At 44.8% G+C, this 26,599-nt stretch overlaps 2 protein-coding genes across 21 annotated transcripts in view; one reads left to right on the plus strand and one right to left on the minus strand.

The window, feature by feature from the left end:
* On the minus strand, window positions 1–20,095 carry LOC130523651 (nuclear receptor coactivator 3-like). Of its 2 annotated transcripts, none has more exons than XM_057029010.1 (23): window positions 19,949–20,095; window positions 11,228–11,296; window positions 9,591–9,695; window positions 9,157–9,317; window positions 8,452–8,552; window positions 8,116–8,290; window positions 7,829–8,023; window positions 7,657–7,743; window positions 7,326–7,469; window positions 6,969–7,116; window positions 6,288–6,844; window positions 5,144–6,105; window positions 4,949–5,060; window positions 4,585–4,824; window positions 4,217–4,432; window positions 3,974–4,091; window positions 3,684–3,855; window positions 3,214–3,576; window positions 2,457–2,567; window positions 2,150–2,381; window positions 1,864–2,056; window positions 1,570–1,768; window positions 1–1,495 (listed from the first exon to the last, which is right to left on the minus strand). In XM_057029010.1, exons 3-23 carry the CDS (start codon window positions 9,674–9,676, stop codon window positions 1,484–1,486), a joined length of 4,584 nt encoding a protein of 1,527 aa, XP_056884990.1. In that variant the 5' UTR covers window positions 9,677–9,695; window positions 11,228–11,296; window positions 19,949–20,095; the 3' UTR covers window positions 1–1,483. The 2 variants fall into 2 exon arrangements, with proteins under 2 accessions (XP_056884990.1, XP_056884989.1); XM_057029009.1 differs by having other exon boundaries at window positions 3,669–3,855.
* The window catches only part of zmynd8 (zinc finger, MYND-type containing 8), a 13,502-nt gene continuing 6,378 nt past the window's right edge, over window positions 19,476–26,599 (plus strand). For 5 of the 19 annotated variants that reach the window (XM_057029012.1, XM_057029018.1, XM_057029016.1 and 2 more), the window contains exons 1-2: window positions 21,627–21,694; window positions 26,483–26,550. In XM_057029012.1, coding sequence (XP_056884992.1) covers window positions 21,642–21,694; window positions 26,483–26,550 — 121 coding nt within the window. In that variant the 5' untranslated portion in view covers window positions 21,627–21,641. Of the gene's footprint in view, window positions 19,590–21,527; window positions 21,594–21,626; window positions 21,695–21,752; window positions 22,935–22,983; window positions 23,808–23,850; window positions 24,095–24,162; window positions 25,109–26,482; window positions 26,551–26,599 lie in introns of those variants that run through there. The other 14 variants (XM_057029020.1, XM_057029028.1, XM_057029025.1 and 11 more) reach the window with 10 other exon arrangements.

The raw sequence follows: 26,599 nt of genomic DNA on the forward strand, positions 1-26,599 counted from the left end.
TTGTTTAAATAGAAATTTGTATTTACATCCATAAACAGAAAGAAATTTGTAATATACATCCTGTAAAATGACAGCTTATCTCAAACCAAAAGGATCTCACGCCTCTTTTTGCCCTTCATTCAAACTCTACAAAGTTCCCTTTTCCTGAAGTAACACAATTGGGACATTTAATTTATTTCCTGCAAGTTATGAAAGATATATCTTATCCTGGATTTCTTTATTCACAGAAGAAAGAAAAAAAAAACATGCTTAGGGTTTTATCCTGGAGCAAAAACTGAGCTGTAGTTCTGTTTCCAGCCCTTTTTACAATGCAAACAACTGTGCCATAAGTCCTTTGTACTTACAGTAAATAACCATAATAGATTCATGATATGTACCCATTTACCATTAGACTAATATAACACATTTAAAAATGTACACCAGAAATTATACAGACATGTGGAAAAATATCTTTGGACTGCGCATGTTGAAAAAATAGATTTAGAGAGATGCTACAGTTGAGAAGATGTGAATAAAAATACACTTGCAGAGGAAACGGCCGAGAGGGCCAGAACACTGCTGACGTCGGGTCGGCTTTTGAACCAACAACCTCCCTCAGCTCCCCTCCCACAGCTCAGGAGAGTCGTGTTATTCCATAAAATCCACTAAGTGGGCAGAATTGAACTGATTCTACAACTGAATTTTTTTTTAACCCATCACAAGTAAAAGTGCCTTGTTAAAACATGACTTTTTTTTTAATTAAAAAAAAAAAGACAGCATTCTGAAAGTATAATGGAGAGAAAAATCCAAACCTGCCAGCATTATTATGCAAAAATAATAATTAAAAAAACAGTACTGACCTATTAAACACAAAAATACAACCAGGTCTCATACTTTGTGCAATAATGGGCCTTTAAAAGCATGTTTGATATATATATATTTTGAAATATTTACATTTTGTATTCACAGAGGACATTTGGGCCGTCTAATACTGCAGTACCATTTTGTTGCTTATATCAGAGGTTGCAATGCTCTGTTAGTCTAAAGCACAGAGGCAGGAGTTATTGCTCCGATCTGCATAACGAAGTCAACTGTGTGCTTTTAAGCTTCCATTAACTCCGAGAATGAGATGCAAACAAAGAGACAAAAAAAAGAGAACCCTATAGTTGTGAAGGCATTGAATCTCTAATAAGGCGGTAAAGATGAAGAAATATTGCATCAGTCTTTGTTCCACACAGAGGTTGCTCCAGGTAAAGTGCAGCCCCGGCCGGTTGTACCATAGTTCCACTCGGCAGCCTGCTCGCTGAATACCGCCAGGCAGCTCCGGTACATGTGCAGCACACCGACACTTCAGCTGGGGATGCCGCTCAGACCAGGGTTGAAACATCTTTTAAGATGTTGTGTCACATGTTCTCCTGGAGAGATCCGACTGTGTGTATTGACGTGGGTTTAGCACCTCAAGGCTCAGTTCCCCGGGTTGGAGAAGCTCAGGATTCTCAGTTCTTCAGCAATATTTCTACAAGACAAAACATGTGATCAGACTGGAGGACATCAAATTCACAGACATCCTGTTCACCCCTGTTCACTTACCTGATCAGGACCCATTGGCATTCTTCCCATTCCCATTGGGTTCATTCCCATCTGGCTCTGCCTCTGTCCTTGCATCTGACCCATTTGTCCGGCACCGGCGCCACTGACCGGCCCGGGCGCACCAATGGAGTTATTCATCATCATAGGCCCAAACTGGTTTTGGTTACCCTGCTGAGGGAACTGTGGCTGCGAGTATGAACTACAAACCACAAAAAAGGGACATTTTGATTAGAGAAAATCTGCTGATGCAAGGACGAATAAAAATTGTCCTGGAGGAAGCTGGATCCGACATACTTGTTCCGTGGCATGTTCCCTTGTGGCCACCCTTTCATGTCTCCAGATGGGTACATGGACCCTCCTTGTGGGTTGCCCTGCACCCCAGGCATCATTGTGTTCTGAGGAGGACCTCCCATCCGTCCCTGCATCACGTTTCCCGGTGGGCTGCTTCCTGGAGCCATGAACGATGGGTCCCCCTGCTGGTTCATTCCTGTAAATACAACACAAACAGAAACTCAACACTCAATAAATTGAGAAACAAAGATCCTTAAGTGGATAAAAATCAACCTAACCAGCAACTCACCATAATTAGCCCCATAGTTAAAGCCCTGCTGTCCTGTTTGGTTCATGGCAGGCCCTCCCACTGGACCGTCCATGCCTACCGGCGCAGTGACATTTGGAGGGGGGTTAAAGCCCCCTGCTGCCCCTTGCCCTTGTTGATGCATCAGCATCATCATTTGCTGTCTCCTCATTTGAGAGATCGTCATCATCTCTCTGTTGCGTTGAGCCACCATCTGAGGATTCAGGAAACCAGGCTGCAGACAAACGTCCATAATTAGCCCACAAATAAAATGAGCCAATGTATTTACATTAAATTAGATGTTACATACCTGACCCCCCATGCCTGCAGGCTGCATGCCAGGCTGCATGCCTGGATGCATGGCAGGGTTTCCTCCAGGATTATGCTCCACTTTTATTCCTTGTCTTGTCTGATTCATAAACTACCAAGAGAGAGCAAAGCCATTTAGCTTATTAATGCTTGCAATAATTAAGCATATCACCAACAATTGTGATACTCACTACATTTACACAACAACAGAAAAAACAAATCACGGTATTGTCTTAATCCGACAACAACTGAAAAACTGAGGTGGATGTAAACACGATAGTTTGACTAACATTGGAGTCCTTCTCAGTGACTAAAGCTGGAAATTCGTCTTTCTTCGGCATGTACTACACCTTAATCAGAGTTAAACTACAAAACGCATGTGCACGTGCTCCACAAGACCTCCACTAGCATATGACCCCAAAACAAAAAAAAATCCCAAAAAGTCAGTGACAGACGAAGAACACAACAATGGACAGTGTGCGTCCTAATGGCAGGTATAAGATGAACAGAGCTGTAGGATCATCCATCTTCCTGTTGTTCAACTCTAGTAGTTTATTGTGTGATGTAATAGTCAACAGGAAAGGGTGGCCATACTATCACCAGCTTGTGTTAAGGAGGACATGTTCACGCCATTAATCCGATTTTCTGAGGTCCATTTAAACTGGGACAAGGACTGAATTCTGACCAGACGCCAAAGTCGACTTTATGAGCACCACTCGATTAAGCTGTGCGTGTAAACGTACTGGTTGGAAGATTACCTGTTGTCCTTGTAGTCTTTGCTGGAGCTGTAATCTGAGAGGTTTCGTAGCCGTCATCATGCGAGGCCGCATCATGTTGGCGTTCGGATTGCTCATGCCTCCCATGCCAGGGAAGTTCCCCGTCTGGCCCATTTGATTCATCATGGGGTTGAAGCCTCCAGGTGGTTGCCCTTGCATTGCATTGCCACCATAACCAGGCTGCATACTTACAGGGGGAGGACCTGGAGGTCCCGGATAGCCTTGGTTATACCTGGGTTTTTGATCCATGCTTAGGGAGGCGTCTTGGCCAGGGAAAGACTCTGCAGATGGGCAGGGTGCATGGCCTTGTTCTAGACCTCCGAGGCGGGTTTCAGGTCCCTGGCTCTGGTGAAGAGATGTCGCACTTTAGCTGGATAAACTTTGCCGAATAAATGATGTTGAAAATTTGGTTATTAACTTGAAAACAGAATACACACTCGTGTCTGATGTACCTGACCCACTATTTCAGGGATTCCTAAAGCTCGATCTATCTCCTGCAGGGCACCAACATCTGCTGTGTTGAGAAGAGAATCGAGCTGGTCCAGTAAAGCTCTTTCATCACTCTGGCCTTCATTGCTGGTCAGAGGCCCCAATAATTCCTCCAACGGGTTTCCGAACTGGTCCCTACCATGGAAAATAGAGATACTCGGTCACTCTAATGCTTTAAAATGGAATTAAAAGCAAAATAATCAAACACAATTCTATTTACACCAAATATATAGACAGTATAGAAATTCTTTACCTGCTTGTGTTTCTCTGAGGTCCATCCACTCCCAGAGGAGGACCTTGCCATGAGGGGGACTGGGGAGGGGGACCAGGTCCACCAAATCTACTCATACCCATACTGTTTTCATTGGCACCTGCAGAAGTGGGAACAGACAGGGAAGCGGGGAGGAGAACAAAATAAAAACATTACATCATCAGATACTGTAGCACTTCTTAGAGGCTTCAAACATTTATAAGTTGCAGCTGCTCACAGACATACCCATGTCCATTAGCTGCTGCTGCAGCATAGATCTGGTGTTTCCAGGTAGGCTATTAGAACGGCTGATCATTGGTCCTGAATTAGCACGCATTCCAGGCATTCCAGGGTGTCCTGGTCTCACTACAGGACTGCCAGCTGATCTTGGCATTCCCCAGTCCCCAGGCCCTGAGATGGGAGGCCGTTGTTGAGGCATTGCCATTCCTCTGCCCAAACCCCCTGAATGACACACGATCAAAACGATTAGCCATTTAAACTCGGGCTTTAAAAGTAACTGATTTACTACAGCCCGGTGAGGACAAAATACCCCCGTGTAGTACAGTTTGGGGACTTGATCATCAAAGGAATGAACATAAACATATTGCAGTTACTTGTTAGATTGCCTCTGGGTGGACACACGCCACTTCCCCCTGGAAATCCATTTGGAACGCCACCGATTCGAATTGGGGCCTCCACGTTCTCCTGTTTAACTAGTGTGGGACAAGGAGCATTTCTTCTGCCAGCCAACCCCACTGCCACTGGTCCTTCTCCACCCATGGGCTTGGCATCCATGGACAAGGCTCTCTGGTAGGCAACACGCTGACCAGCAGGCACTGGGACTCTCTCCCCCTCTGCATAACAGCCAGGACCAAGATTTTAAAGGACATTTTAACGACTTTCAGAGTTTAATTATGAATAATGAAAGTTGAGTCTGATGATAAATGCAAAGCATGACAAGTCATTTGTCTTCCACACCGTGTAAACTGTCAGGTTTGTTTCCCACTTCCTTCCCTGTTCTGGAGTCTGGTTCAGGGTAGAATGCAGAGCTGTTTCTCTGGACACCGAGAATGTTCTCCAGCGTCTCTGCCTAAACAACCACATTTTAAAAATGATCACAAAACAAAGTTGTGTCGATATTAAGTTCAAGTGATAAATTAGACACAGGCTTACCTCATCAGATGGCTCCATCTTGACCTTTCCATTCATGCAGTGGGGGTCAGAGCTGGTCACCCCTGCACCCTGAACTCCTCTCCCTTCCAATTCATCCAGCTTTGGTTTGATATCACCACCTTCTTTAGAGTCATCCTTGTTGAGGAGGTAATGAAGGAGGGCATTGGGCTTCTCCTTCTTGGGGCTCAGCTGCTCCTGTTTCAAGTCTGTTCCCCTGGTCCCCACAGTGACTGGGTCTTGTGCTGCTGAATCTGTAGCACATTTCCCCGTGGCCTCGGCTGTGATCCGAGCCACTTCGTCAGGAGTGTTCCCGTTCTGCAGGAGCTTATGTAGGATCTTGTGCTTCTCCTGCAGCGACTGACTGGTTGACTGTCCAGCACCACCAGAAGATGACACAGTACTGTGATTTCCACCGGTGGAGGAAGAAACTCCTGAAGGTGAGGGGCTGGTCACAGCAGGTGCTCCATCTTTAGCTTCGGGTGTGGCGCTGGGCCCAGATGTTGGTAGGTGATTAGAAGGCACCAGGTCATCTGTTGGTGAGGTGAGGAGCTGCAAAAGTTTCTTGTGGGTCTTACTGTCAGGGACACGCCTACCGGATTCTCCTCCAGGAACTCCTACCTCTCTGGCCTGACTGTCTGGCTTTTCAGTAGGCACCTCACTGACAGGGGTATGTGGGTGCTGCTGGGATTGATGCTCTCCTCCAGCTCCCAATAAGCTGCCTGGACTCTTGGAATCTGTGTAAGGTGGCAGTTTACAGGGTCCCGTTGGTACCTGGTTGGTGGAGTTGATGCTGGGGGAGCTGTCAGGCCGTTGGGGGGGAGGTGAGGTGAGGGGAGAGGGCATTGGATTACCTACACCCTCACTAATGGCTTGGAGGGCATTCAAGGAGCTGCTGGAAAAGGTGCTTCCTCCTCCACCTCCAGAATTACCAGGGTGATTGGAGCTCATTGGAGAATTGATACCTAAGAACCATGATAACCACATCAATACACAATGTCAGTTCAAGAACAGGTGGTTAAATTGTGGATTAAAATAGAACCGTGACAGTCACATGGTCAGTCACTACTTTTGAGTGTATGTCATGCCATAAGTCTGAGTCGAACTTAAATGTATATATTTTTAAAAAATAAACTTTGGTTCATACCTCCAGGAGAGAAAGGGCTGGCCCCCATTTTGGGGCTGCCTCTTACTCTGGGTGAATTCATGACACTGTGCGGAGGGGCATTAATCCCTGGGCTGGCCTGAGTGGGGCTTGTAATTCCCATCCCATAACCTCCAGTCACAGGTCCACCTCCATGGAACTGACCCATCTGCTGATGCTGATTCTGCTGCTGCTGCATACCATGGTGGCCCATCTGGTTCATGGAGTGCATGGAATTCATCTGACCCATGTTCATCTGATGTGTGGAATTCATGTGGTTCATCGGATGCATGGAGTTCATCTGACCCATTGAGTTCATTTGATTCATCTGGTGCATAGGATTCATTTGATTCATGGCATTCATCTGATTCATGCGATTGCCACCAGTATAAGGAGGCATTCCTCTTTGAGACATGTTGCCCTGGTCGGCCATGTTGTAGCCTCTATTCATTGCCATGGCCCCTCCAGGACCCATCCCCATCTGTTGGTTTGGGTTGTTTACGGCCATATTTTGAGGCCGCATACCTCCAGCCTGGTTTCCACGATAACTGTTCTGTTCCCTGTATGACAATTTTATAAATATCAGAAATCAGGGAGGGAAAACTGGGAGCACGCAAACACAGTAGGAATATTTGGATTTTTGAGGAATAATGTAGGTACTTGTAACTGTTACAACATCTGTACCTTTGTAGAAAGTGTGTGGAGAGGAAAGAGTGGGGCTCATTATTGCTGGAGTTCCTGCAGAGGTCAGTCCTGGTCTGAGCTGTGACCGGGGTGCCATCTGAGAGGGAGAAGCGGTACAGAGGGGTCTCTGCATGGCCATTATGGAAAGCTGAAACAAAAACAACAGTTAAAATCTGAAAAATTACAGATAACAGTAAAATAATGGCAAATGCCAATGAAAGGTTGGCTTTAGCAGCAACTTCGAACCAGGAGAAAGAAAATTAAAATGTCATATAATCAAAGCCTTCATCAATATCAATGAATGTCACTAAGAGATGGGAATACTGTAAATCACATATTTGGAATGTAATCATATACCCTCTTGATAGTGGCGTTTGTAGGACCATGACTGCCCTTCACTGCGATGGAGGAACATCTGCATGCATCTCCTCACCAGGTCCTCCCAACCAGGGCGCATAGTGGTGTGAAGAGACGCTTGCTGTTCTATTTCCACCAATTTACCTGCAATTAGAGGCAGAGTTAGGATTGTATATACAGTAACGTCCGGGGGTAGTCATTTAAAGATCCTCGCATTTGATTAATTATTATGAAAGGAGAAGTCCTGTCATATACTGTACAGTTTCAATCAATTAGTAGAATCAATCAATTAGTAATCATTTAGTTGCGCTGTAACATGACAAAAGCTTACCCGACAGTTCATGACGAGTGCTAAATCTCTCTGTCCTTTCCACTGCAATGATGCGTCGGGCCACACAAATCATACACGAGTGCAAATCTGCATAAAGACACGTGGCGATTTTAAGACATCATTGGCTCGTACCTGAGGAGAACTGAAAAGGTTACTAGAGTTTACTAGTTACCTTCTCCCTCCTCCATCATGGCACGATGCTGAGTGAGTGCAAAACACTGCATAGCCTCATAGCGCTGCCCCCCAGGTGGCCTTTCTTCTGACAGCCCATGACTCTGACCATGAACTGTGTTCACCAGCATTCGACAGTTGAAAGTGTGACTTTTCTGTCGGGGTGTATCTCCACCCCACGGTGCTCCATTTGAAACTATTGAAGGGGAAAAAAAACAGTAGATGAGCTTTAACTCATGACATCAACTGGAGTTTGTAAAACAATTTGTACTTCAAACCACTTCTCACCATTTGTCTTGGGTAGATTCTTATGAAACTCCTCCCTGTCCTCATCATGGATTATGTTGTACACACTGGTGTTGATCAGCTCTTCCTGCTTGTACTGAAGGTACTGCGTGACGTTGTCTGAGACGAATACAATGCTGCCCTCACGATTAACCACAAAGAGAAAGCCGTCCAAGGCCTGACAAGAGAAAGAAGGTAATTCAAGAGATTCATTTCAAACAAACACCGGCTACTAAAACGTTAGTAGGCCAGTAATGTCTGCACAGCATATCCCAGCACGGGAAACATGAGGTAGCGGGTGTTAATCTCTTGTCCTGGGGTAATGGGCCCCAAGCTGACCTGCAGGAGAAGCGGTCCCAGATGGTCTTTATCAATGACCCCTTGACCAGTGGAGGAAACATCTGCCTTCTGTACATCATCATCACTGCATGCGCTCTTTCCTGGGGACAGTTGAAGCAACAGAACAGAAGCAATGAAGCATTGTTTGGCTTTTTTATATCTTAGAAAATATATGGTAACATTTCACATATAACACATTAGATATTATTTCTTCTAGACAACATTACCCACATACATGACTGAGGTCAGTTTGGCTACCCCGAGCTAATGACAGTTCCTTCTTGGCCAGCTGGTGGCAGCATTGGCCACAGAAACATTGCTAGCATGCCTTTCTATTTTTAAGATGAGCATGTGTTGGAGGATTTGAAAGATACCTCTGAGCATAGAAAGGTTATTTCTAGTGCTAAGCAAAATGGCAAAACATAACATGGCTTTGTAAGTCTATTTCCCATCAAAATAATCCTTTGAGAAGGGTTTTGTTGGAGATATGAGAATCAAGTATTGCCCTGAATTACAACTGTACAACTTTCTGAGCAACAAAAACAGCCCGTCAGACTGAATGAGCCTGAAAACAAACACACCATTCCACCACTGTTTGACATCTGACTGTAGCACTGGACCTGACACAATCGGCCCAGATCGCGTCCCCCTTGTAATGTAGTGCATTATTGCATTGTTACAGTGTAACTTGGACAGCGTTGCTACCTTGCTCTTTGATTTGTCTGATCTGTCTCACGGTCTCCTTGAGGATTGCGCATTTGTCAGGCTTGACATTGAAGCTGTCGATGTTGGAGAGGTTGGCAGAGATGAGCTCAGCTAGCTCTTCGATGTACTTGCTCTCCTGTTCCCTCCGACGCTTGTCACACCTGCCAGGGCGCCAAAGGGATTAGACGTGTAACCATGACAACATGAGTTCCCCATGCTTGGTCCATATGCACGCCATACAGCCATGCTTGAGATTTAGATATTTTGCAGGAGAAAAAAAACATACTACATGGAATACAGGGGTGTTTACAGTCAGTCGGGCAAAGAGGAATGATATAAGATAATGCACCTGCTGACACATGCACTGAAACATGCATCGTATATAGATATTGTGTGTGTGTGTATGTGATTAACACACATATTACAGCACTTACCCTAAACCTGGAGTGTCACAGGTGGACAGTTTACGTTTGCGGTCAGAGCACAACGGCTCCAACGAGTTGTCCCCTATACCACTCATCTTCAAAGCATATCAGCAGCTGAAAGCACACACACATCGCACACTCTAAAGGCAGATATACAGGCTGAAATTAGAGTAAAATGTGTCTTCATTAACACTCGTGTGTGCGGTACAATCTGATCGGAGGATTGATGCATTGATTACATCTGCTGCCATTTCTTCACAAAAAAACACTCAAAGCCTGAAAATCCCACAGCTGCACACATTCCAAGTGATGAGGCTTCCATAACACCAGCAGAGTTTTTATTCATAGATATTTATAAGGGTGGCCTATCTAGCCGTGTTTCCTATTTAGCATTTGATAGGAGTGAAATCTCATCTGTTCCGCGGCGAGGAGCGACTGATGATGATGATGATGTGACTGGGAGCCTCAGGGGAGACGGGTCATCCTGCGTTCAGGCACCAACCGCTGGAATGATACTACCCAACACAGCACACAGCATATACACTCCGTTTCCACTACATGTTCAGGCATGTAAGGAAGAGCAAGCCTGCCTCTTTGCTTCACAACTGAAAAAAAAAAAGATATGTGCGAAATTGCAAAGCGCAGCAGCAATCCAGGAAAGGCTCAACGGTGCATTTCAGACTAGTGAGAATTATCCCTCTTCCGCATTCCCTCTGCTCTGCATTCTCCATACTAGGCTACATCCGTTCTTTCTTCCAATCGGCTTGAGCTGCAGTTTTCCTCTTACCATCCTAAGACAACCCCTCCCTTCTTTCCCTCTCCCCTTCCTCCCTGGGTGTAGCAGTAGAAGGCTGAGGACCATGCCCTTGTTTTCCTGCTCTGGTATTGCCCTGCCACTGACCCCTCAGAGTTCACGACAGAGGAAAGCCTGGTTCAGTCTGTAAGGTCGCAGCTTTTTCCAAGTCCTACACAAACACACACAAAGCCCCAGCACACCCGAACGTGTGTATGAGTGTGTGTGTGGTGCACAGAAGCACTCTTTAATAAGGAACCATGTCATTCCAGACTGGAAAATAGCATAGTGGACGGAGTTATTATGCAACTTCTACTCAGCAACAGCAAGCTAGGACATGCAGCCCAGTCAACCACTACGACTATTAGAAGAGCACAAAGTCTCAGACATGAATGTGAGATGCATGTATATTATCTTTCACCCTTTACCAAAGCTGCCATCCTTCCTAATTTATGTGGTAAACCTCACCTTTGCAGCGCTGGAAACATATGACGTCAGCCTTGTGAGAGAGCCGGTGGGTGCATGGGGGTCTTTGTCAGAACAAAGAATGCATAGTTGTGTAGAACAGTTTCTACAATACATTACTGGAGTATAAAAACTGACAAGCTAAATAGAAAACATCTTGAGCTCAGTGGGCAAAATGGTGACCACAAAAGAGTCACAACAAGTCATGCAATGTGTCAGTGACAAGTCAAATCAAGTGACAAGTGAAACCTGCTCAGTGACCACCTGTGTTGCCCCAAACTACATAGACAACACCTGCTAGTGTGAGAAACACAAACCTCCACAGCTAAAGATGTTCTTAAGATGCCAAATGTGGTGAATATGTGAGTTTCAAAACCCACAGACTCACCTTGACCTCGACCAGCCCCAGTGAAGCACCATCCAGGGGTGTAGTATTGCTTCAAGGTGTCTCCATCTCCTAAAAGCAAAAGAGAAAATGCAATGAAGTGAGACACTGAGTCACGTGTGCTCCAATATGACACTGGCACTGTTTTGCTTCCAATAAAAATGCACGAGCTCTTGTTTTGCTTTCACAGAAATGCATGGAAAAAATGTGATTTTGTTCAAACTTCACAGGAAGCCGCAGCAGACGGCATCCTGTTTGCATCTTCCCTTCAGCCTGTTCCACTACGTCATCACTTCCCTTTCCTGGAAATGTGGCCACTCTTCCACCTTATTAACATATTATTTTTATGTTGACGGTCACGTTAGTTCCTACTTTTGAAAAGCTCCCTTCGCTTCAGACGCCGCTGTGGATGCATCATAATATTCAGTGCTTATTCTAACATTAAAACAATGCGCATAACATATTTAAGCTTCCACAGCCTTCATCACTGTAATGCTGCTCAGAATTACTGTAGGGCTCTCTGGGGTTTTGTGTGTTCTCATTAGAGAAAGTGGATAAGCTTTAATTCAATGCGACAGAAATTAATCTCTTAAGCAGGTCGCGGACATTTTGATTACATTTTTACCACTTTGGAATTACACGTATAACATTTGAACATGGAAGTTGCAAATAATAAGTTCGTATTACCTTGAAGCATTTCTAGGCATATTTTCACAAGGAGCATCACAAATATCACATGTGCTATTAATGCTTTTCAAATCCAGATACAAAACTATTGTTAAATTAGTCTTCATGACAGATATTATCAATTGCAGGAACAGAAATTGTGATGTGCTGAAATAAATGTGGCCCACAGTCAGGTCTTAGAATGTTATTACCAATTAACAACGCAGACATTACAAGCGTACCACCCTCTCTCTCAGTCTGACCACTGAAGCCATAAATCCTACATGCTGGGCTGTTACTGAGCTAATGCGGCAGCTGAATTATTTAATACAAAAGAGAGAAAAGCTCTCCCTTACCGACAACTGTCCAAACACGGTTTAATCAGAGGCGGCTCCTGCCAACACTTGTTACCAAAAACATGCTTTTCCACGTTTTACATTTATGATTCTGGTGCATCCTCTCCATCTTCATCATTTAAGTGCCGATTATTACGAATCGCCGCTCATTTGAAACATGTGTCGTTTCTATAAAAAATGTGCTTGTTTGTTGAGGCATGCAAACGCGCGCTCATCTGGGGAGAGAGACATAGACGGACAGAGAGAGAGGAGCCTGCAGTGTGAGCTGTTGCCTCTTATTTAATTATCCTCCCTGTTTTTATGTAATATAAAGTGGTTTCTTTCTTTATTTTAGGGAGGGAAAAAGAAAGAACAGCTTTTTTCAGTCTCCTATGCAAATCTATGCACCACGGAAGGACAAACAGCACGCTACTGGAGACCTGGTCTAATTCCAGAGCTTGTTATTAGCTACCATCACGGTTCCCACCTCACAGAACGGTGATTAAAAAGAAGCCGCACAGTTCTTCAGGAAATTAAGGTAATGTGGTGGAAACATACTGCTCAGCTGCTTTTCTAAGTCCCACCAGAAAAGCATCAAGCCAAACTCATTTCACACCCAGATGGTGATAAAGTAATAACAGAGGCGTTCGGCCTGAGCTCGGGACTAAAGATAAAGAGAAAACACAAACCACTACACTAATAACACAACTTCAGAGGGACACTAATGCTAAAGAACTGTACAGTTAATTTCAGCATACCGGGTGGAGCAAGTGAACAGTGTAGCATTAGGTTTGTTAGCCTAGGATGAGACGGTACATTTGAGTTGCCTCAAAAAATGCCCCACAAAAGCGTTATAAATCAAACTGAAAGTAGCAATGTTGGTCTGTACACTTGTGCGGTTATATTTGTCACATCTTACAGAAAATCAGCCTATTCAAAGAGTCACATGGGAAAGGAACAGGCCGTCACATGATTCCCCACAAGGCCTGTGAGAGCACTTTGTGAGGCCAATAAACAAATTACAGGATGATACCACTCGTTCCATCAGCTGATTACTTTTACCCAAATTGACATTTGCAAAAATGAGTGACACCGGTCGGAATATTAGCGAAACTTTATACAGGGTAAAAGAAGCTGGGGAGTCGCCGGCAGCACCAAGGCAACGTTTAATTTAACACACTTCTGTGTGTATATTAATTACTTGGGTGCGTTGGTTATGGTATGCACTAATGAGAGACCGAATAAATAGTTATGTCAAAATGCAGATAAATTGCGGCAAACATTCCGATCATACCGAACTATAGAGATAAATGCGGTGTGGAGGGTAAGCAGAGAAAAACAGCTTCAATAGAACTGCATTCTCTCTCTCTCTCCGAGAAAACATCCCCCACTCGAGTCCAAATCACTCCCTCTCTACCACACACACACACACACACACACACACACACACAGGCTGAATCTCCCCTTTACCCCTCACATAAAATGTGTCTAAAAACCTAAGGAAATAAATGAAGTTGGAAACAAAGGGGTGGCCGATTCCTGTGTGTGTGTGTGTGTGTGTGTGTGTGTGTGTGTGTGTGTGTGTGTGTGTGTGTGTGTGTGTGTGTGTGTGTGTGTGTGTGTGAGAGAGAGTTCTGCACATGCATTACCCTCAACTATCCATCATTAATAGAGACAAAGCCAGGCAACGCAGTCAGACCCACGGAGATATCCATCCCACAATCTGTGCATCCAACACACATTTTATTTCTTCTCTATATTGAAGACTCTATATTGTTTATGAAGGACTGATAACAATGAGGTCACTATATTGTTCACGCCTGCATACGAGGCTATAGGCTGTGATCACACAGGGCTAATATTATGGAAATGAGTTCATTAATCAATGGCAAAACGGGCTTTTATCTGGAGGAGCAGAGCGCCTGGGACTGTCCTGCTTCCACTTTGACCCCTCTGATAACACCGGCAGACCTTTTAGAAACAAAAATCCCATCCGGCCGCACGGATTTCTGTGCCGGGATACACCTTTAGAGATCGCGGCGATCTATTTAAAATGACCTCGGAAGGAAAGGAAGACGCCGAATTGTTGAATTGCAGAAGCAGGGTTTAACTGTGCCGCTCCGGAAAGGAAAAAATAAATAAAAGCGCGTTCATTTTCAGTCCGCAGCCCAGCTCCGACGATATTCTCGCCGTTCCCTTCCTCCCTTTTGCCCATTTTCTCTCTCTCCTCCCTCCGCGTGTGCCCTCCCTCCCCCACAGTCCCTGCTGGATTGGTGGAGTAAACACAGGAAGAGAGCAGGCTCTGTTCCACCACGCCAGAGCAGGGGCTGGGCGTTCCTGCGCAGCTCCTGTGCCGGGGTCAAAAGTTTACTGTGGTTTTCATTTCACCTTTCCTCAGCCAATCACAGAGCCACGCTGATGCATATGAACTCTGACCCCGGCAAAGAATTCCACTCAAAAGACGGTCTGATGCCAGTTCCACAACAGCACCATATCCCTCCTCCCATTTTTACCCACTTACTACTTACCTTTTTTTTATTATTATTATTTCTTTCAACTGGAAAACAGAGAGTAGGCATGAAAATTCCAGAAATGGAGATTTGAACGGGAACCACGAAGCTCCCGATGATCCAAAATCTAAACGGCCGAATTAAAACAAAACGACACCTCGCTTCCTGCATCCATTAAGATGTTTGATAATCAAATCTATTTCGCAAGCGGAGCCACGTAATTGTCGATTAAGATTCGAGTCGGGCAGCTAAAGACACGTTGTTCCCACTATTCTCTGCATCATTTTGCTAAGACAAGTTGTCAGAGCCACCAACACAACGACCACATGTCGCTCAGTTTCAGGTTAACACTATTAAAACCGTGTTTCGGTGACTTATGAGGACAGGCGGGACGCAGGGGTCACGAGCGCCGAGAGCTGAAAGGCAAACGGGGAGCCGGGCCGCAAAGGAGCTTGTGTGGCCCGACAGTGGAGAACAATCTGTTTTTGGACTGACAATCAGAGGAGCGCTCGTTCTGACCGGACGCGTACACGCACGCCACATGAGCCGTAATCCAATCGTGGGTTTGTTTTTGTCTGGGTGACACTGCGCTCTGTTCCCATCTGCTGGGTGATTAAGGCCGTCCTGCTAATCAAGTCGCTCAACTCTGCGGCAGGGCGGCAGATGCCGACCGAGCCGAGCCGAGCCGAGCCGCTCCGGTCTCCCCTTTAAACGTTTTCCACTCAGTACTTTGGAAGACAAAAAAAGCGGAAGTCCATTCCACGTTGCTGAATTTCCAAGCCACACGTAATAAGCAAAAGGGTTTGGCTTTAATGAGCACGTAGGACTGTGTCGTCTGTTACCACATATGCTGCTGCACTGGTCCAATTAACTGCTCAGTTTAAGAAATCTGACAAACTGGTTTTGAGATTCCACTGTCACAAAAGTGCAAAATAGCTCTTTGCAATCGCGCGATGGAGCGCGAGTCAACCAGCCGCTGATAGAACCTGCCGTTTCCTCGCAGCTCTCTGCTTCAGGTCGGCCGAAGGAGCAGCGCGTCAGATCAGCGCCGCTATCTGCTGATAAATAAGAGGACAGATGAACGTCCGTTGGGACCACGTAGCGCTGAATCAAACAGTTTCGGGTTATTTTCAAATATTCGGCGAATTAATATAAAGTTTTACTGCCATGCCACCTTCAAACACGAGCTCAGGTGTCTTTATTCTAACCTTAAACCTCGACCAGACCTGACTACCAAGTTAATAGGAAGAATGGGATCAGGTACCAATTAAGCGCTGGCAGACTGCGGGAGTTCTCTCCGCGAGGGTTCCAGTCTGTGAATGTTTCCATGTACACGCTCTAATGTCACAGCTGCATATATCACAGCACATGTAAGCAGTTAGAGATGTAGCTGTAAACTTGACAGTGGGGCGTGAACTCCCCAGAGGAAACAAAATCCAACATTTAGCTCCTGAAATAGCTTGGAGGTGTAGGAAGCCGCACTGATGGAACAGAACCCTGAAGTTTGCAAACCTGCGTAGATGTTCGTATGATTCTTATTTCCATTTCCTTCACTTCTCTGAGAGTCAAACGGTGATTTCCATAAAAACCCTGCAGTGGTGTAGAATGTCTTAAAGTGGCTGTCAGGGTGGATATTGGCTCAGATTTTATATATATATATATATTTTTTTTTTTTTTTTTTTTTTTAAAGCAGACAGTAAACAAACAACTAACCATTCTTCAACTAGAAGGGAGTGTTGGGGGGCCATAAAGGTCGGTTTCGGGTGCATTTATAGATCACACAACATGTGAAACTAAGAAGTTCTAGCAGTGTCATTTTCCTTTTCCGTCGCCCCTCTTGCTCAGTCCTTTCACGCTCTCAAACTTAGAGGCGGCGCATCTGGTAGTAGTTATCACATAAACCAGCTTTTTTCACCCTCGCACTCTCTTCCCCAAATGCATTTTTATATAAGGGGCCCTAAACAAAAAAACAAACAAGGTCCTGCTAACATTTTACAACGGTAACAAAACTTAGCGAGGGAGCTGCCCTCCCACTAGCTTGTTCAGGTGAAACCGTTTTATGAGCATTCTTCAGCTCGGGGAGAGAAAGTTAAATGGGGAGTTGAGGTTAAAGAGGAAGGGCAAAGAGGGGAGGGGGACAACTCTTGGCACCCCCTTCCTTAATAAAATGTGCCTTCATCCAATCAACAAGGACTACAGAGAGAACACTCTTCCAAATCCTTGCTGGTTATAAACTGGAATTAGGTGCAATGATTGCTTCAGACTGGCCGTTTGGCTTGCAGAAGTGTGCATGGCTCACATATGGCCAAGCAAGTCTCACACTCGGGCATTACCTCAGAGGTGAAGAAGAGGGGAACGAGCAGATGAAGAAGGCTCGACTTCAAACAGCGGAAAAGAACAAACTCTGCTGCCTGAACCGGGTCCCGACGATCCGATTTCCCCCGACTAGCCAGTAAAATGAGTGGGGCTTCGGCAGCTCTCGTGTCATATTCTCACTCACTCACAAAGAATCTGAATATTTCAGCGGTGGAAACACAACGGTCTCGTTAGGCAGAGTTTTCTATATTTAGCCCTTCGACGCAAGTGGGAAAAGTCAACCTACCTGTTGGGCACATGTTGGCGCGGTGGCGAATGTGTGCAAATACAAACACAGATCGCTGCACATTGACCTTGAGATGGGGGGGCTAAACAGGATGTTTCATGTGATTCTAGCTCAGCAGCAGGTCCACATGTTCATGAGCTCCATTCTGCGTACCTGAGCCCGTCCTGCTGGACTCCAACGCTACCTGTACTGCCGGCAGGACCAACGCCAAGAGGTCGTGTTTCGTTCAGGAGAAACAATCGGGTTTCTCTCCGAGTTCTGTCCGCTCACGTGCCCAGATAGGGACCTCGGTCTGATCACATACCACACGGTGTCAAACGAAACCGCCGCTCAGACTCAAAGACACGCGAGCTGATGAAGAAAGAAAGAATTCCATCTATTCAGGAAGCGGCGATGAGAAAATGCGCCTCGACAAAGGCAGAGAAAAGACACTTATCAACCGTGGCTCCAACAATTGGAAGCCGTTCGCCCGATCTTTCTTCACCTGTCAGTGTCTAAATGGCAGTAAAAAGTTTACAGCATTTAGACAACCAGAAGAACCTGTCACAAGTGAGTGGCTGGTTATTAAGATTTTTACCTGGGTGACATTAAAATGGCTTTTAAATGACTTGCGTCATCAGATTCGCAATTGTTTTGACTCAAAAAAAATTGAGTCTACAATTTGGCTACAAATTGGAAGCTGGAAAGAACAAATTTCCTCCCGTTCGTCTCATTCAAGTACAAGAGTTTAAAGTTAAAAACGGCATCACAATAACAGATACGCAGCTTAAGAGAACGGTGGTCATTTGTTAAACAAAGGGGGAGTTGATGTAAGCACAGAATCGGTCACCACGCAGAGGCTTCTTCCAATCCCACGAGAAAAAAGTGATAAGTTAATGAATTATTGAAAGCGCCGGGGCCAATGGACAAAGAGCGAAAGCTATGCATCCCAGTCACTTCTTCAGCCCATCTGCAGTCAAACAATCCCCCCAAAGATTGATTCATTGTTAATACAGCCTGACAGCCTATGTGAGGGAGAAAGAAACTGGTAGATAAAGGGACAGAGAATAGGGGACAGGGGGCTCCGTTTGCCAGGAATATGACCAGAAGGAGTTCACTGGACAGGTTCCCACAGTGGTCATTCCTCCCAAAATAACAGAAAAGTGGGCATGAGTAATGGCATTCCATCAGAAGTAAAGACAAGTTAGGTCTTCTTATTGGTGAAGCCCGCCAACAGCATTGCTCAATTTTATACTCTCAGCTACACACACACACACACACACCCTAAATCATATCTCTGAGATTCGGTAGTCTGTTAGAGTTTACGGGTGCGTTTGAATAACGCGTATAACATTCCTGATACAAGCGACCTATGCCGGGGAACATCACCGCAAAAATATGAACACCAGCAGGGGTGGCCCCCAGCATCAAGAGTCACAGGAATCTTACGCCTTAGCATCTCAGCAGAATGGCCGACCTACCTCTGCATTGTCTGCCTACACATTAACGCACGCGCCAGGAATGTCCTCTCACGACCGTGTGAGGCAGAAAACGTAGAGAACCTTATTGAAAATGGTGAAGTCGAACTTGGACTCTGAACGAACCCTGCGGAGTTCGTCCTCCCCTACACTGGAACACATCTCTCCACCTCCGTCTGCCTGTCTGGCTCACACACATTTACCTAAATATGATTTATCACCTGTAGGGAACAGCGTATATCACAGCCCGACGGGCCATTTTTGGGGCTCCTGAACAGTCCTCTCTGATCACCAAAGTTGTGAAAATGAACAGCAGACTGTAAATCTCTGGGTCGAGTTTTGCTGTAACTGGTAAACTGGTGAATCGTGACCTGGTTACAACAAGAAACATCACAATAAAATGGTGCAAGTTTCTTGTTTTTCTTTATTGCACTATTTTGATGCCCCTTGAATCCCTGCAAAGGAGTGGAACACTAATGTAATAATAATAATATAATTGTAATAATGTCACACACAGGTTGTGGTGGGTTGTTTTCCCTCTGGTTTACCTTAGATCAAACTACAGTGTAACTCACATGAACCGGGACAATTCTGCAGCCAACACCCCCCCCCCAACCCTCACCACCACCACCCTCACCCCGGCACCGAAACTGCAAGCAAGACAGCCTGCAACAAGAAATGCAGCCCACTCTGTTCATTATACTGCACATTCTGACGGGTTGTGGCAAAGGAAGCGATGCCATCAACCTTTCCCTTCACCTTCTGGAACCCGGACCAGTAAACTCCTGCTCAGCGGTGAGAATAATCAGCTAAAGCTACTGCACCCAAACCAATCAGGGAGCTCAACTTTGGAGCTGGGGAATAAAAGATATAAGCCAGCGAAGATCGTAAACGAGGGGAACCGTGAAGCCGGGTTTGTCGATGACGGTGTTAGTTAAAGTTTCTGGGTTGGTAAAATCATAACAAACAGCCCATAATAAATGGGCAGAGCTGCGCTGGTTCATTGTATCGGGGTAGGTAGCTAAAAACCACAGCCTGCGCGGAAGCGGAGCAACACCAACTGTGTCAAAGACAAACTGGGCGTCCAAACACACGTTACCGTTAGTTCCAAACTTAATAACAAACAAGCGCCGAGGCCGGGACGGAAAACTCACCGGCTTCGATGGTTTCATTGAGTAAAGCAGTTTCTTTTACGCCTCTAAAAACTCCGCCATCTTCAGCAGGACGGTGTTTGTTTAAATGCGAAACACTCCCAGAGCGGAGGGAGACAGCCTGTGGCCGCGAGAGGAACTGTGGGTAATGTAGTTTATTCCTCAGCGAAGCCGAATCTACGTGTTTGTCACATCGTGGAAATGAACTACACGTACACCAGTGGCCGTAGGTGATACGAGCAGCAGTCACTGATATTAAGGGAGAGATTTAAAAATGTATTTATAGTCTGGTATTATAAGGACTGCCTTTAAATTATTTGTTGTGTGCCATTACTGTTATTCAACGTGCATATATTTGATTCCATTTTTTTTGCCATTTAATATGTGGAATTTGCGTTTATTGGAAAATTAACACCAGATGACGTTTGAAATGTACTGGATTATAGGAGAGACATTATGTTTGTCTTCGCGGATCAAGTCGTACATAGATAAATAACTGGGCCAGTGAAGTTGTGTTTAAGATCAGTATGCTTAGGTGGGACAAATAAATAGATTACAATACTTGTTAGGACAGAAGTGACTCACATTAACACTTTTAGCATCTCCCCCAGTTTCTCTTCAAATTTTTTAAAGCTAATTTGGTCCATTCATGTTACTCTTGATATTGTTGCAAACGGGAGAACAGTTTTTTGGCTCGTGTTGGGAGAGTTGTAATGGTCCATGACTTGATGTTTGGTCTGTTTGTGTCTGCCTGAGTGACACAGCCTCAATTACATTCCATGGAGACCCAAGAGGGGCCCAGTGGCCCTGTGTTTGTGTCCCTTCCCCCACAAAACGTGGCAAACTGACCTCCCCCCTGAGTGCGAGACACTTTATCCCATCCCCCTCCCTTCAGAAGCCATCTACTTTGAAAAGGACAGGAGATAACAGTTTGAGAAGACAGGACATAGCTCCACGTTCATTGGTGTATTCTGATTAGTTTACCTGCAAACTGCGTGTATTTCTCTGCTCTAAACCAAAACCTCGCTCAAATTCAGACAAAGACAAAACGCAACTGCTCATGCGAATCCAAATAGCTGTCAAGACTACATTTTATGTCATTATTTATTTCAATATGTTCAGATATCAGTGGACTAAGATAACATTTTATTTTATGGGCATAGTAATTGGTGTTTTTATTTATTTTTATAGGATCTTACTGCACCAAGGCTTTAAATCCGGCAATCCAGTATAGGAATACTGAAAAAGGAAAAGGATTTAAACGCCTTTAACCAGCCCAAACGTCTTAGCTGAAGGGCCAACTGTTTCTAATGATCTCACTTTACACCTTTAGCTTTTTTTTCCCAACAATTTTCGACGAATAAAGGAATAAATCTCTCAGAAAAAAGCACGCTCAATAAAATATATTATTACAATTTCACACACAAAATATACTAATCATATGAACACAGTAAATGGAAGAGCAAAGGTAAATACATCTTTTAAACAATTTAAACATGTAGTAGGCTGCGTGTACAATTTAATGGTAAACGCAGGTTGTGAAAGCTGAACAAGGGCGCCGTCTTGTGGAATAAAGAAAATATTACAACCTGCCAACGGTAAAGGACGTGTCACCATCTTGATGAAAGTTGACAGAATATGCAGTAAGGTAATTCTAACGCACACAAGTCCTATATTTTATGTTACCAGAGTACCCATGCAAAGTCGTTCTTGTCGTCATTATCCATTTATTTATTTTAATAAATTCAGGTAATACTACATTACAAATATTAGCTGATTGCTTGCAGGAATGCTAACTATTATTGTGGACTTTAAACTTGCTGTGCAAATATGAGGTTGCGTTTTATGGTCATGCTTGACATCCTACTCTAACCTGTGTCATTTTCTCGCAATTTGATGCGGAAATCTTGGGTTCTAATCCCTTTACCCCAAGGCTTGTTGAGTGTTTATTGAAACGCCGCCAACTGATATTTATAAATACTGCTTGATGTTTCACACGTAAATAGTGATTGAATTTAGCACAAACGTAGTTATTGTCTGTACTTCCTGTTTATACAGTGGACGTACATTATACAGCAGTGGTAAGTTACAGATTATGTCCACAAGATGTCACTGTTGTGCCGATAGGGGGCAGGCACAATACACCCAGTTTAACATATTGCTGTATTTTGTTTTGTAGAATTGTAGACGTACATAATACAACACTCTGCAGCCTAGAAGACAAAGCATTCAGTATATGGTTTAGGTCTTCATTGATATCTTTGGTTTGTTTGCAAAACTTCAAGTTTCCTTGAGTGAGACGCTGAACTCCGACATAGCTCCAGACGCGGCGTCCTCAGTGCTTGAATGGTTGTTCCTTAACCCCGATTGACAGTCTCGGTGTAAATCACTAAAAATGTTCTACTGGATTGAAACTTTCAGTACAATCTTGGTTTATCTACACAGAGCCACACTGTAAACACATCTGTTCAAAGGCCACTGTCAGGAAAATCACTCTGTCACTGTTGTATTGCTGCAGTTTGCATTCCTGACATTGTTGTTAAAGCTTTATACGAAAAAGGTTTTTATTCTTCCAACGTGGTCGGTATTTACCTTTCACATGAGGCTTGGTTTATCTTTACTGAGGAGCTAATGTGATGACATTATCTATTAGAACCCAAGACAACTGTTCATAGTTACGCAGGGGGGAAAAAATGCCTGCAGCAGTTGATTTGATTTGGGCCTGCAGCTCTTCTAGCTCTGAGCTCTTGTGTTACTGCTGCGCTGAACAAAAGACAAGCAGCCAGGAAATGGACCAGCCAATCAGCCGCTGTCTTATATTCTGCCCCCATGTGCAACCATTCTGAGCGAGGCTTTTATTAGAGCAGTCAATCCAACGGCTTGCATAGCCGTGACTTTTCTGTGCAGGCTAAAGGCTGGCAGTGCTGTCCTCCATGTTCTAATAAGCACTGACATATCAAACAGAGTGTTTAACCATGCATCCACAGAGGTAAGCCTTATTTTCCTTCTTTGACATGTTCTGTACTCTGTTCATAAGGCACCAGGATGGTATGTGCCTGGGTAAAAGTACAGGTTTGTATGGAAGTCTGGGGCACTGGCAAGAGTGTGACACCTCCCAGCATGTGACTGGGGCCTGCAAGACGGGCATATACTGTCACTGGTTGGCTGTCTGGACAGACCAGTTTGACACACAGTGGATGAGATTAATATCATCGTATGTATACAGTACACTGACCTAAAAGGATCTTTTGTTAAGAAAAGACAATTGAGTTTTGCAGGCAGGCCTGGCCTACAGGCCCAGTGAGGTATAGAGGCATGATGGGAGAGACTGGAATCAGTGCTGTGGGGAGAGGAATTAGCACAATCTGGCAGCAGAATGTGTTTAATTCAGGCCTAAAACCGGAGCAAGAATGAGGCAGCAGGACACATCAGTAAATGGAACCAAAGGGAAGATACTGGAAATAGCTACCTAATCTTTACGGATCCTAAAAACCACTTCACATCTGTCATTTGGATGTACCGTTTACCTCCAGAATAATAATACCAGTGACCTGCAACCAAACCACGCCCTAGCAGTTTATTTATCAAAAGGGTGGAGGGATAGCTTGAGCATGATGGTGTGCTCTGCCTCCCACTGTTGTTCTGTGCTGTTGTCTGTCAGCCATTTTAGATTGCTTCCCTTTCCCATCCCTCTGCTCCAAGCACACCGTGCGCGTGTGTGTGTGTGTGTGTGTGAGAGAGAGAGAGAGACAGAGAGTGAGAGCAGGGAAGGAGAAAGGAAGGACTTCCGCTGAAAAGACTCTGCATAGAAACCTCGTCTCATCCAGAGAGGCAGGGAAACCTGTTTTGTCAAGCCTTTAAGGTTAGACTGACTCCTGTTTATGACCATGATGCTGCTTTTCTGTGTGCATGAATTAGATTAGGAGGACTAGATTTTGGTAAATGAGTCTAGATGCATCATCAAGCCTGTGAGTGTTGTTTACATTTGAACACGTTCCAGATGGAAAATCTGTCGCAGGGTTTGGATGCCCGACAAAAGCTTTACGTCAGGAGTAAACGGGACTGTGGTGCACGTGTTGCCTGACCAGGGCTCAGGAGCAGCCTGCAGTGACCCTCGTAGCCCTTCCCTCCCCCAACGTTTTGTGAATGGTGTGTGGTCAATTCTTTAATCTCTCCATTCCATCATGGCGTGGAGGGACTGATAGAAGCTCGGTCAAGTCTGCACTTTCAGTTTCAGGCCTGTCTTTCTGTTAGGTTTGCTGGTTTCGTTGAAGATCACACATTTATTCTTCCTTGTTGGGTACGTCTGGTCTCACAAAAGCATGAGGCCTGCGCACAGTTTTCCTCATGAATTGGAGGTATTATTTCTGAATAGGGTTAAGACGCCTGGTAAAATGACATATTTATAATATATTACTGTCAATTATCATCGATTTATTGTCTGATGTCAGCGTAGCTCTGTATGTCCCAATGAGCACAAGAAGACTGTCTGTGCTGACCAAGAGGCCTGACCCCATGTTTGAGCCCATCATGTGACCATGTTTCACATCAACATGCTAGAACACATATTAAGCCACATATCATTTTATATATATATATATATATATATATAATCGCTGTGTGTACGTGCTCTGTGTGCAGTGCCAGCAAGAGAGGGAGAGATACAGAGGGGGAGAGAGAGAGCGTGTGTGCAAAATGGATACCATGCACATATACAGGCTGAGAGAGAGCTGAAGGCGGGGGGGCTCGGTTCCAGCCGCTGTCGAGTCTGAAGGACGACTCCTCGTGTGTGATAAAGCTCGCTGCCAGTCTGTGTCACTATGGGGGTTTAAAGGGAGTGAGGGGCTTGATTTTTAAAAGGTTCCCAGCATCGGCTGGGAGCCGTCCTCGCTGCATTGCAGCACTGTGGTTGAGGAGAGCGAGGAGAAGAGAGCCTGTATGGCACACCGAGCCGAGCGCCCAATCAGGCACCTCCGTGTGGTGCTCAAGCCAATCGGCAGCGTGCAGCCGAGGTTAAAGATTGACAATTGCAGAAGAGAGCAGCAGGGAGAGAAGGCCTTCTGGGAAACCTGGACCCATCTTATCCCTCATCCCCCAACGGCCTTAATAATTTAAAAAGATGAAAAAATAGGCTGAAGACTCTGTGTGTGAAAGAGAACAAAGGTATGCTGCTGATTTCCTACGTTGAAGCATGGGTGTTGTGGCAGTGGTGGGTGTGGAAGGGGGTGTCCTGGTAGGTTACAATAGGCTGTGTCGTGTGATCTGTGGTGTTGATTTAGAAAGGTTTTTGTCAGCCTGGGCAGCGATGTGTTTCCTCTTTGTCTCTTGTTGCTGTGCTTCGGGCCCTGGCCATGATATTGCTCTGTGAGATAGTCTCAGGCTGGCCATGCAGAAACCATTTACTGCACCTCTGTCGGCCTCAGCAGATGTCCTCTCTGTCATTTAATCCTGTAGAGACTGAGGAGGAGCGAGATGGAAGCCATGTTTTTGTTTTCAGCCCATCACTGTTTTCTACATTATACCCACAACAGGGTTTTTTCTCCGTAGTACATGAAATTAAACAGAATAAAACCGGCGTGCCTGCGAAACAGGATGAGTCACGTTATCCTGGATGAATACCTGTTGGACAGAGAGAATGGCGGGTTTTAGAGCAGATTTTGGTTTCCCCTCTTATGGAAATGTTTCTCAGTTCTGTTTCATAAGGTCATTTGATCAGTGGTTATTTTTGTTTTTGAACAGCGGGGGAATCTGCTTTTCATTTGTTGGCACCCAAACTGCTGTGTTGAAGACTCCACTGTTCAGTATATTCATGTGGTGTGAGTATTTATAGACCCATGGTCTGCTTACGGAGGTTTGCTCTTCATGAGTGGAGATCTGCTTGACTTCTGATCAGCTCTGATCCAGCCTTTTCTTCACATTGTGAAACACACACATGGTACATGTTTAAATCTGTTGATGTTAAGCAGCTACTTCATACCGTTAAGGAGTAACGATGACTGTGCACTGGAGCTGTAGCATCACCCACCCAGACACCCAAACGTGGGCAAAGTTAACAGTACAAACCAGTGTGATAAAAGATTTCTAAAATGACAGAAACCACCTGCGACCTGTCCAGCCTGCACCTTACTGATCCACAGCCTCGATGCTCTAACCATATTTTTGGATAGGAAGTGGCAGAACTCATTTTCCTGCAGAGGAATATTGCCTTCAGCCTGACTTATAGCACAATGTGTTTCTGATGGTAGGTTTGGACTGAACCACCTGTGATTGATAAGATAAAAACCTTTTCATTTGGGTGATAATGTTTCATTGATGTTTGCCCTTAAGGGCCCTTAATGTTCTAAATTAGAGAACTGAAATGTGCAGAGTAGCATGTATAAAATATCCTACATTCGTATTTGACAGATTTTCTTGTGCTGTGTCAACCTAGCGCTACTTTCTGATTCCGTCGATTTTCTCTGTATGATAAATTGTCCGGTGATTATCACACACAAGAAATGTTGTGTCCTGATTGATGATGCTCTGTTTTTATGCCAGTGTGGAAGAAGACACTGGGAAACCCCAGATTATATCAGAAGGAATGGAAATTTCAACACGCTCTCGAGGTAAAGATGCTGTTTCGTAGATAAGTTGGCAGACCTGTATTGGTATTTC

Source organism: Takifugu flavidus, chromosome 4, assembly GCF_003711565.1.
Source record: "Takifugu flavidus isolate HTHZ2018 chromosome 4, ASM371156v2, whole genome shotgun sequence".
Lineage (NCBI taxonomy): Eukaryota > Metazoa > Chordata > Actinopteri > Tetraodontiformes > Tetraodontidae > Takifugu > Takifugu flavidus.

Excerpts from the sequence above, each read along its gene's own strand:
- LOC130523651 (XM_057029009.1), bottom strand. The coding sequence starts at position 9,676 with ATGAGTGGTATAGGGGACAACTCGTTGGAGCCGTTGTGCTCTGACCGC. Across the intron at positions 6,106-6,287 it reads CAGCCCTTTCTCTCCTGGAG|GTATCAATTCTCCAATGAGC; the intron begins GTATGAACCAAA and ends CATGGTTCTTAG. Across the intron at positions 2,568-3,213 it reads AAAGACTACAAGGACAACAG|TTTATGAATCAGACAAGACA; the intron begins GTAATCTTCCAA and ends CTCTCTTGGTAG.